Source organism: Pundamilia nyererei, unplaced genomic scaffold (assembly GCF_000239375.1).
Source record: "Pundamilia nyererei isolate P.nyererei 1_Seehausen unplaced genomic scaffold, PunNye1.0 scaffold00032, whole genome shotgun sequence".
In the NCBI taxonomy this organism is placed as follows: Eukaryota; Metazoa; Chordata; class Actinopteri; order Cichliformes; family Cichlidae; genus Pundamilia; species Pundamilia nyererei.
Window position 1 is genome coordinate 1,726,686 of NW_005187433.1, and position 12,437 is coordinate 1,739,122.

A 12,437-nucleotide genomic window follows, 5' to 3' on the forward strand; every position below is an offset into this window, starting at 1 on the left:
TTCTTTGAATTCTGTAGCACTGCATTTGTAAAATAGGCTGCTGGATATTAAAAAGCACGGCTCACATAGACCTTGTGGAAACTAAATGCACAGTTTTTAATTTTTTTTTAACACCTGAACTGATAAATGTTTTCTTGTTCACTTTAACATGCAGAGCTGTCATTTGTTGGGAACCAACACAAAATTAAAACTACCCACATGGAGTTAAATATTAAGTGGGTTTTTTTTGGTCTGCACAATCAAATCCCATTTTTATTAATTTCTCCAGATTGACAGAAGAAATAAAACGATTAAATATGTCTGCTTTTTTCTTTAAAGAAACAACAATAATGTTTCTACAAGAATATGAATGTCAGACAAAGCCAAAATTAAAAGTAAAGAAAAAAATCAATTGAAATCATTTAATCTGTTCATTACTGTAAGACTGAATAAATATGTGTATCTTTAAATCTGTCAGACAAAAGTGTGTTTATCTTGAAGACCAAATGAGCAATGAAATAATAATCATTTCTGAAATATCCGCTTAATTTAATTTAGCATCATGAGTAAATACTCAGAATGAATTTGTTCATTTCCATTAAATTGCTAAAGTGAAGTTGAGATTATATATCCATCACACAGCTTTTGTGTCTGCCGACAGCATACTCCAGCAAAAGAAGGACTTGTTTGCCTGAACAGGTTTACAGTCAGTCGAAGAGCCAACACAGAGAAAGACAGAAGATCACTCAAGTACACAGTCATACCTTTGTCAAATTTAGAATCGCCAGTAAAGTTAACTTGCATGTTGTTGTACTGCAGGAGGAAGCAGCTGAACAGATCCCACATAGATTCAGTGAGAAACTACACACATAAAGTCCTGAACCAGCCAGCTGTAGATTCGCTGTTGCTGTGAGGCCAGAGTGAAGAAACTGTGCTAAGTACTGCACCATCATCATGGATACTTTGAAGTATCTTTCTTGGTAATCAGGCTTCCTCCCACAGTCCAAACATATGCTTCATTATAGATTGCATAATGTGAACATGAATGACATTCATTCTCTCAGCATTAACCCTGTGAAAGACTGGGAACTCTTCCAGGGTTTCACAGGACTTCTGACATCACTCATATGATTTCTTCATTACAAGTTTCACCAGTGATCATAAGAGACTACAAAACTACCAAGCTTAGATTTGAGGGAAGCAATATTCAGTTATGGTGCGAAAGTTAAACTCAATTTTTAGTGGAAATCATTCAATACAGACCAGACTTTTTTTTTTTTTTTGAAAATCGACAACTTTTCACAAGTCTATGAAGAAAGTATGAAACACCTCGTCTATACATATGGCCTTTTTATTATTCTTCCAACAGTAATTTGAGGTTTCATCCACTAGATGGCAGGATCTCCTTCCTCATACATGTACTCCCAAAACTTTTGAAATACCTCTGAAATATGTCTTCTATTATACCATATTTGGTATTAAATACTAAGCATAAATACATAAATAAATTAATTTTCCTTGTTATTTTTCAAGTTGTTTGCAGACCTGCTTTGTGATTTCCTGCCTTTTAATTTGCATTTTCCTTTTGTTAAAATAATACTTTCCTACTAGTGGTTTTACAGTTTTATGATTAGAAATGAATAACACAACCATGTGATGTAATGATACACATATAATTGTAACATACTGACTCTAGACTACACAATCCAAGATGTACTCCATGTTTTTTCCAAAGGGTAATTAACATTAAAGCCCTCATCTGGATGTATACTTCTGCACATAGAAACAAATTCACAACTGTTTATGCGTCAAACTAAACAATCACACCAACCGAAATATGTAAAGATATATTTTAATCAATTAATTATTGTCATGCCTTGTAATATGTTGCATTGATAATTTACAGCACTGAATGATATTTTTGTCAGATTTTCTAATAGCAGTTTATACCTCTCATCTATCCTTACTTATTTTACCTTTCCTAAGAGTATAGAACAAAGACTAATATGATGATGATGCAGAGAAGTAGGGCAGAAACAGCATGGAGCCAGGTTTTAAACCCACAGTCTTTTCAACATCTACTGTGTCTCTCAAGAAAACAAGACGGATGATGAAACCTCGACTGGCAAATACAGCAGTTTGCTGCTCGGGGATATTGTGTCATGGTTGGTGTCAATATTTTTGACAGATAAAGAGAATATATGATTTTTTTGGAGTGGGAAAGATACTTTTTCTTTTTCTTTTTTGTCAAGCATTCACCTTTGGATGAACTCTCAAAAGTGGAGGCAGGATAGAAGTGAGGAGGAGGTGGAGAAGAATGAAAAGTAACAAAAATAGAGGAAGGATGAGGAGGAGGAAGAGGAGGAGAAAGCAAGGCTCCGCTCCAAGTAAATCATCTGCATTGTTCTCCTAATGCTTCTTATACGCACCGACACCCACATATCCTGAAAGCGTCGGGACAGCGCCGCACACACAAAGAGAATCCCAGGCACAAATTCACACTTCCTTGTTACTGTCTTAGTTTGTCCCTCACGGAGATGGTTTTTAATGCACCATAATCCCCCTCGTTCCCTTGAACACATAAAAGACATATCCTTCTATCTGTGTAAGTGGCTCTGACGGCCACCAGCTCATCATAAACACACATGCACACACAAGCGCACACGGCCGCCAGCTCATCAACATGCAGTTATTCCTTTGGCGCGGGATCGCAGGCTGTTAATTGGCTGCCAAGCAGAATGTGTGTGTTTTTGTGTGTGTATGTGTGTTTGTGTCTGTACTGCAGAGCTGGGGTTGCTTAGAAATTCCCGTCACGTCCGGGAGCCTCGATTAAGACGTTGCTCCAGTTTCGAACAGACAGACATGTGGGGAGGAGGGGAAAGAGGTAGAGAGGGGTAGAGGATGCAGCAGGGGGGAGAAAGATGAGAGAACTCCAGAGGAGTGGGAAGAGAGAAAGAGAGGTGATGAGGCGGGACTCGGCAAAGAACAAAAAAAAAGAAAAAGGAAGGAGAAGTGAGAGTGAGAGAGAAGAAGTGAAATACTGCAGTGGTCCTGTGTGTGAGACCTAGAGCAGATAACATACACTCTACTGCCTGTCTTATCACTGTGATAGAGTTGCAAAGTAGAAGACAGTATTTTAGGTATGTGCTGTAGAGTTCCAGCAGTGGGAGTCCTGTTCATCTCCTGCAGATACATTGTTAGGTGACTGGCTCACATAGAACTGACAGTCTCCTGGATTAAACAGCAGTGCAACTGTGCTCAAAAAAAGGGGGAAAAAATCTGTTTCCACGATGAAAAAGTGACACATACAAGGACATAAGTCAAGCAAGACTGAAAAGGCTCATTTCAGTCAGAAAAAGTAATTCACTTAGTCTCTGTTAGCAGATGAAGTTGTGTTAAGTGCCCTTTACTGAGAGGAAGCTACAGATATCTGATAAAGCATTTAGCAGTTTAAATTAGCTCGCTTTCAGAGTCTGGATCACTTCTGGGTGATGATGACTCTATTACAAAATTGAACTTAGTACATTTTGCCTTACAGTTCTGTTTGAATGTCATTGTGGAGCGCAAAAACTCAAATGTTTGTTCAATAGCTGGTATCAAAGCTAAGGCTGGTGACCATGCATAGAATATATATATAGTCATGTACAGATATGTTTAGTGCTGGGTGATATGGAAAAAATATTTATCACGATATGAATTATTTTATGTCACGATAACAATATATATCATGATATACCACCTGACCTGTGGTCATCTGGAAAGTATGCAGTCTGTAAACAGCGAGCACAGAGGGTGCTGTCTTTGTTAATGAAAGGGATGGTTACGCTCATGTAGGGCTGTGTATCTCTGCTCGTCCATAGGTCAGTCATCAAGGCATAATGCACGACACTGCAAACATCCTTCTCTACTTTGGCCCGGCATGCATCATATAAGCGAGGCAACTCAACTTTACTGAAGTGCTTACGACCGGGCATAACGTACCACGGATCAAGGACTTTGATGAGGTCACGAAAGCTGTCCTTCTCAACTACATAAACAGGAGCCATGCCTTTACAAATGTAACGCGAGATGGCTCTTGTGATTTGTTTATGGCGCTGGAACGTTTTCTCATACGGCGTGTCTTGTGCGAAAGACTGCTGTATCTTCAGCTGGCTATTTCTTTTCTCAACTTGCTCCCATCGTTCCACAACTTGGTTTAGCTCGGATTTTCTGGATTCTTGAGTTTTCTTTTTCGTGGACCTTCTGTAGGTGATAGAAGAGATTTGTTGTGTTGCCATTGAGTGCAGGAATAGTTTTATAGCATAGCTTGCAAATGGGCATCTTCTGCTCCATGTTGGTGCTGTTGAACCCAAAATGTAACCAAATCACAGACGTACCCCCTCTTTTTTCGGTAAAAGTGCTTCTTCTTGGGCTGCCTGTGTAGCTGTCTCTTCCTGTTGCATGTCCAGGCATGAAACTGCAACCTGTCGCACGTCCATCGTTTTGAGTTACCGTAAAGCATGACGCAAATCCGGGTGCACATAAAGCAGCACCATGTCGCAAAACCACAAGACGGAGTTTCTTTGCAAAAAATATTTTGCAAAGAAATATTTTTTTAACTTTATTTTCTCTTGCATAAAGTTAAGAGTATGTATAGTGAGAAGACAACACTAATATATTTGCCACAGGCTGTTTAATGATATATTTTATGTAATAATTTATAAAATTAGGTTAGAAACGGTAGAAGACAAATGGCATGATAGACACTTTTCTATCGTCCACACGATATATATCGTCATATCGCCCAGCACTAGATATTTTTATGAAGATTAGTACAACAATGGTATCTTTATCATGATGTCAGGTCACAGTTCATCAGCTAAAGCAAAGCAACCAAAACATTGCTTTCAAAACAAATGCTTGATTATTTCTGAAAGAAAATCTGGAATTCGGAGTGCACAGAAATAGTTTCAGAGCCAAGTGAGTGACAGAGAGAGAAGATTAGGTGAAAAGGGAAATAAGAAAAAAAAAATTCCCCAGGAAGCCCAAGATTACTAAAAGATATGCTCAGATGCAGAAAGAAGAGAAAGAGCAGGCTGCCCATTATAGATTATAAATGGGCAGATAGATTATAAACTTTTACGACGCTCTAATAAATCCTTGAGAGACTATTGGATGAATCTATGTCACACATATGTACTGAGTCAGTCAGCACATACTGTAACAACACATACACAACACAAGATTTTACTAGACATCCCCTGTTATGTAATCATGCCAAAGAGAGAGAGAGAGAGAGAAACAGAAAGAGGCACTAATCAGACACCACACACTTCTCACAGCTGTCTGTCAGACGCTGACAGGGGCCATGTTGCTCTTTCCAAGCTGTGACATCCAAATGGCTTGTTTTGTTTTTACGTTGACATGTTGCCATTCTTTATTATTCATGCAGTCAGATGGTGGCAGTAGACCACAACAGCTCAGATGTTTTAAAACAGACAAAGCTTTATGTATGATGGGGCTGAGCTGATGAACAGTACGTAAGATCAATTGCCCAAGTTTCCAGTTCCAAAAGGAAAGACACTAACACTGACTCTTATCGAATAAACCCAGAGAAATCAGATTCTTCTTACTTAATTCATATTCAATTCTATCTTGCCAACTAGCCTCGCTGATTACCTTTTAAAAGATTTCCCCCTAACAGAGAACAGGGGTTAAGGGCCGTTGTCCTTCTCTGCTGGTGACCTTGATCCTCTCATTTTTTTTTCTATTTGAAAAATAAAATTGACTGCTGCCCTCTCTCTGTGAGGGTGTGTGTATGTGAAGAACTGCAGCCCAAGTGATCTTAACATGCTACCGTGTTTGTTTGATGGAGGATAATTAAATAGGCAATAGAACCCAGCCTGCTCTAATCGCTATCGATTCATTTGCAGCACTCAGACACACAGAAAAACACACACTCGGCCAATACCCCAAAGCCTCAGGTCTCTACAAGTAGATGTCTGATACTCCCACATCAGCTATCAGCAGCCTTTCATGTTTCAACGGGCTTATTTAACCTAATCCATATTAGCCTTCATCCTCAGCCCTGTAGTGGGCCAAATCTATACATAACCCTTTAAGGAAAAAGGATTTGTCTGATGAACAAATGACCCTGCAAAAGATCCATGCTCAGTCCCAAGCATTCTCCATTCTTGAAATCCAGAAATTTAAAGCAAAACCAGACCCCAACGATGTGATCGACACAGAAGATGCGGAAGTTTTATTATTGATAAAATGCTCTCAAATTCCCATTCTCACCCAGTCTGCTTGTGTGGCAGCAAACATTGTCATTGTTAATCCCCAATAATAGAATAGCTGGGATACATTGCAAAGTGTCAATAAAAACAGAAGGCAGAATGTCTCAAAAGGTTGGGACATGGTCACCTTATTTTAGCAACAGAGTGTAAACCTCTGGGAACTGAGGAAACCAGTTGCTAATGTTGTCCTGTTCTTTTGGTGCCCCATCCCAGCATTTTTGAGACTTGATGCTGCCATTAAATTCAGATCAAGGTTTCATACAGAAAAAATTAATTTCCTTTTTTCATTTCTCTCTGATGATAAAGTGCCTGTTGTGTTTGCCTTTTCAAAGTGCATCATTTAATTTAACACGAGTGTCATAAACCACAACGTGGTTCTTTGCTCCATACAAGCCTTTGTTCTCTACATGTGTGTGCCTTTGTTCTCCATAATGTGTTTTGTTTGTTCGTATCTGTATGACAATGATTAGCGTTGATGGATGATAGTGACCTAATAATTGTGACAAGGACACAACATTAACATTGAAGCTGGGACAATGGTAGTGCAGCTGTGTGGCCACTGCATTATTCAGACAGGATGGCTAACGGAGAAAGAAGGGGAAGGGGAGAAGATGGGAAGTAGGAACAAGAGGAGACAGGAAGGAAGGATGAGAGGAGAAGGAGGGAATGGGAACAGGGCTAGGTGTGCAGCAATTTAGATATGAAAATAGACTGGTGGAAGGAAGGAGCATAGATACATATAGCTTGTGATAGGGCTAACAGATATTTAAGACCTCAACCAACAAAAAGAAAGGAGATGGAATTGTCTCTGACGACTGTCTATAGTCAAACATCCATCCATTTTCTAACCCTTACCTAGGTCTTGGCCACATGGGACAGCAGTCTAAGCAGAGATGTCCAATGTCATGTGTACAATTTTATTCAACATACATCCATTTTTTAACCGCTTAACCAAAGTCACAGAGGAGCAGGAGCATTTCCCAGCCAATCATCAGTCCATTACTGGGCCAAGACAGAGAGACAGCCAACCATTCAATGTCACGGTCACAAAGGACAGTTTCCAAATGACGAGTGAGGCAACAATGCTAACCACTTCGACACCTGTCTTAGAGACTAGATACTGCTGCAAATATACCTACCACCATTGCTAAGGCCGACAATGAAACAAAATATAATAATAATGTTCATTGTGACCAAAACTCTATCAGTACACACAAGCCCCCACCAGGCCCACCTACACACACAAACTCATTCCTCACAACCCCTCACCCTCTCTCTCATAACAACTAAAACCACAGGGACACCTAGATAAAGCCCCTCTTTGGCACAGTACTGATGGTATCACTGGTGTCTTTTAACAAGATATAAGACAAACAGGACCCAGAGGAATGGTTTATTGATCCTAACACAGTATCTGTTCACTCCATCTCCATCATAATTTAGAACAAATATAAAACATATCATCTACTTCATCTCCATGTTGATCAAATTTGATTACCAGTTTAGTCTGTAACACATCAGGTTAGAAGGTGTTTGGTCACTGAGATCAATGGGGTTCAGTATTGCAGTTCCTGTCTTTGGTCCTATCATGGTCTATTTTGGGTTTAGCTATATGTTAAATTTTTTGGTCTGTCTTGCCTTTGGTGTCAGTGAGCTGATAAAATATGCATGGTTTGGACTTTTCACCTTTCCGATTTTTATTCCTTGTATAAATCAAAGGAAAATGGAGCCTTTTATGGCTGGAGCTCATCCATGTTTGATGTGCAGCCAGGAGGGAGACCTAGATAATAGAAGCTATCAGAGACATACAGCGCTCTGCGTGTGTGCATGCATGGACGAGTATCTTTCCTCTTTCAGATTCTCTTCTATTCTGAGGCATTAATGGACTCGAACGCATAGACTTCCAGATGTTCTGACATGGAGATTAATTGGTTTTCATACACATGCACAAACATGCACACAATATGTGTTTTTAATAACTGTATTTAAAATGTGACAGTAGTAACATTCAACAACGTGGCGTGGAATCTGCCACGGCGGCAGATGAGGTCAAGCAGCCAGGAAGTTGGAATTCTCGTATTTCAGTTCAAGCTGTTAAACCTCACGAAGACATTTGAATTGTGTGCCCAGAAAGCGCCCGCCCCCCATTAAAGCTTATAAATCATTCAGTCATTACTTATCTATTCATACAAATTCAGCCATTCAAAGTAATTCAAACAGTCATTGATTTTTCTGCCAGGGATACTACAAAATAAGAGGAAATTACCTTGAGCAAAGTGATCAAAGCAGCACAGCGATGAGCGATTCATCAGCAGCTGTGGATAATAACTAATCGTCTGCAGGGACTGATCTCATAGAAACTTCACTCTTATCTCTGCTTCTGCATTTTGTCATTGCTCTTGGCTAGCACTTGCTGTGTGAGAAAATCAATAGTCATTTTAGAAACATGACTTAATAATGACTTATTGCACACTGTAGTGAGCAGTAGTTGAATTAAGGTCAAAGACTGAACAAGCACTTCTTTTAGATTTATGCTCATATGTAACTTGTACTAGCCATTATTCTTGGAAACTGAAGAAAACCTTTGTTTCAAACATGCTCGCTGTTAACCTTTTCAAATTCTTTGGAAATTTGTTAAAAATATAGTTAAAGAAGATAAAGTAACCATGTTTAAGCACCTGGAATGGCAAACTAGCTGAGACTGACTCCTGAATCCATGGTTGGAATGACTGGCTCTGTGTCAGTCAAGATGAGCACAACAATGCAATATACACTCACCAGCCACTTCAGAGAAAGTGTGCCTTGTTGATGACCAAGATCAGAGGAGAATGTCCAGAATACTTCTAAAGTAACTACAGCAACAGTAACTCAAATAAACAGTTGTTACAATCAAGAGCATCTCTGAATGCAAAACCCCAGGAGGTCCAAACAATTATTAGCAAGATGTACCTAATAAAGTGTACACTGAGTGTAAACAGTAAGCATGTGGTAGTAAAAATAAGGACAATCGTTTTTTTGTTTGTTTTCTTTGTAATCATTATTTGTATTGGATGAAGTAACGTCAATTCCATCTTAAATTTTAAGATGAAATACAAACCTCTACCTAAGGTGGTTCAAGTGAAAACCTTTGGATGGTTCAATTTATCTACCTAGCCATTCTTCCATCCACTACAGTGTGCCACACTGCACTGCTGGTGTTATCTACATGTTTTTAATGGAAATTTAACGGCAATTGAAGTGAACGTACCCCACCCATCAAATTCACTGTATGAGCATTAAAGAGACAGGATTGGAAAGAGAGCAAATTCATTAGACATATATGACACGTGGCGTGTAGAGCATGTTAAATTAACAGCTGTTGCCATACGGATAAACAGAGTGGGGGAAAACTGCTCCAAACAGAAATGGGAGACACACACATGTGCACTTACTTTTTATTGAAATACAATTTCCAGGTGATGCATTATAGTCATTAGTCTGTCTGTGCTGAGCATGGGGAATATTAAGACAGATGGGTTGTTTTTCACCCAAACTAAGGCATTCTCACACTCATTTACTCCAGTTTATACATATCCAAGAAAAATCACAAATTTCCATATTATGTACTATAAAGGGTTTTGGTGCAGTACAAGTTTGCTACTGTTGTTGTAGACTTTTCTTTTCTTCTTTTTTATATATTGAATGCGAGTTCTGAATTGTGAACTCTAACTGAGCTTACCAAAAACTTCTGGAAAAAAAATGATAGGGCACATTAGAGCAATCTGATTGTTTTTAATGACCAGATATCAACCTGGTCAATTTAAAAAAAAGAACAACACTTTAATATACTTATTTAAAGTAAGAAACTGATACACAAATGTGCAGTTATTGCACTTTATTGATAATCTCTATATACAAAAATCATGCATGCCCTGATTACAACAGGAAGGAACTGCCTTACACTGTTTAGTGAAAAATTCTCATGATATTCCAATTAAACTGTTAGGCTAACTGTAGTCCCTATACTAATCAGGCAAGAGAAACTGACAAAATAATAACAGATCCATTCATCTCTTTAAGTTTTTTATTAAATCAGTGCTTGCAAAATTGTGATGGATGCAGTCATACAGATCAACTTAACTTAAATCTACTGTTATTACAGCAAAAAAGAAAGTGACTAAGGTCATTTACATGGAAAATGTATGGCAAGCAGACGCTGTGGAGGATAATTCCCTTCCAGCTCTCAGCAGGTAATGTCAAAATAATTATCAGACGAGACAGCTCAGTAGGCAGGCAGCACCTCTTCATTATAGAGTAAGGTTAAGGAGGCTAACAACCTCCAAATGTAGTAGTATACACTATACAAGGTCCAACATGTAACTTTCTAAATCTTTTTCATTTTTAATCCTCATTTTTAATGTTTTTTTTAAATACACCTCTCTTATATGACCAACTCACTAAATAATGTGGACCAGAATGGGATGAGGGTGAGAAGAAAAAGAATAGCACATGGAAATGTACAGTCATGGTGAAAAGAAAGTACACCCTTGGTCAGTTCTTGGGTCTTAGAAAATAAAATAAATTTGGTCTGACATGAACAACAACGCATGGCATATTACGTGCTGTATTTATATGTTTAACAAACCACATAAACTTTGGTATACAGAGGAGTTCATGGTTGACTGCAAGGTGCTCAGTTGACAGCAAAACCAGCCCAACTCATTACAACTCCATCACTGTGTTTGACAGTTGGTATGAGGTGTTTGTGCTGATATGCTGTGTTTGGTTTTCACCAAACATGACACTAATTATTTTGATGAGTCATTTGGACCACGTTTGGTTCAAATGACAAATGAGAACTCTTGTGGTTGGGTCATATACAATTTTGCAAAGCTAGCCATGCTGTTATGGGTTTTTTTAGAGAGAGGAGGCACACCTTTCCAACAAGCCATACTTGTTCAGTCTTTTGCTAATTGTACACGGTCATGAACTTTAAAATCTAACATCCCAACTGAGGCCTGTAGAATCTGAGATGCAGCTCTTGGTTTTGTTTTGCTTTGTTTTTTTTAAGCATAAACACGATCTGTCTTTGGAGTGAAATTTCTGGGATGGCCACTTTCAGAAGATGGTCAACTGTCTCGAATGTTTTCAGCCTGTGAACAATCTTTCTTACTGCAGAATTTTGGACTTCAAACTGTTTGAAAATGGCCTTAATACCACACAGCTCCAACAATTGCCTTTTTAAGGATCATTGCTGATGTCTAACCTCCTTTGCATTGGCTCCAGAACTGTCTTCTTTATACATGCGCTCACATTTGCTGATGATCAGTTAATTATGTGCTATTTACGCTCTTAATACTTAAGCAATCAGTAAGGGTGTACTTAATTTTTCACACACGGCTTCTGCAGTTTGGCTTAATATTTGCTAAATAAATAACACAAATATTTCATGTTTTGTTAGTTTTCTAAGGCTGTATTTAACTAATTGTAAGACAGGTTAAGTACCAGTTTATTTGTATTGTACCTGTATGGTTTACTGTACTGAGATATAAAACCTTGCAATTTAAAGAGGGTATCATTTAAAAAACAAACAAAAACATGCGTCTGGTTAATACCAATCAACTAGATAAGATAATTTAACAAAAAAATACAGATAAGTAGATTTTCTTTTATTATACATATTTTGGTTAACGTATTGCAGTCAGTGTCATCCTTTCCCATAGAATTTATGTGCTTCTAAGAGACTTGTCAATAAACCTTTTTTTAAAGATTCAGAAAGTGTGTGAGCAGTTAAATTGAGTTTGTTTGAGTGACGGACTTTATTAGACCTGGAAAATGGCAACAATACCTTTGTTGTGGCTGCTGTGCATGTGTGGTATTGTAGTTGTTATTAATACATTACCTCCATGTGTCTTAGGTTAACAACACTTTCATATCGTGTCCTTTACTGACCTTGCACACACATGCATGGGTGAACATACACAAATTTGAGCACAGACAGTACTCCAAAGGGAGCTCACGTTAGGGACATTTCTGCTCATATGATTGACTACTTTGAATAAGGGACCTTGGAAAAACATCTGGGTAAGTGACAAATATGCCCCCCTGGCTGCCTTTGTATGAAGGAGACACACACTGTGTGTGTGTGTGTGTGTGTGTGTGTGTGTGTGTGTGTGTGTGTGTGTGTGTGTGTGTGTGTGT

The 12,437-nt window shown here is 38.5% G+C and overlaps 2 protein-coding genes across 2 annotated transcripts in view; one reads left to right on the top strand and one right to left on the bottom strand.

Moving 5' to 3' along the window:
• The window catches only part of LOC102211098 (heat shock protein 30-like), a 5,387-nt gene extending 1,362 nt beyond the window's left edge, over positions 1–4,025 (bottom strand). Inside the window, exon 1 of the mRNA XM_005729333.1 lies at positions 3,724–4,025. Within this exon, the coding sequence (XP_005729390.1) occupies positions 3,724–4,025 (302 nt within the window). The remainder of the gene's footprint in view (positions 1–3,723) is intronic.
• The window catches only part of LOC102207765 (katanin p60 subunit A-like 2), a 384,693-nt gene that overhangs the window by 165,492 nt on the left and 206,764 nt on the right, over positions 1–12,437 (top strand). The window lies entirely within an intron of this gene.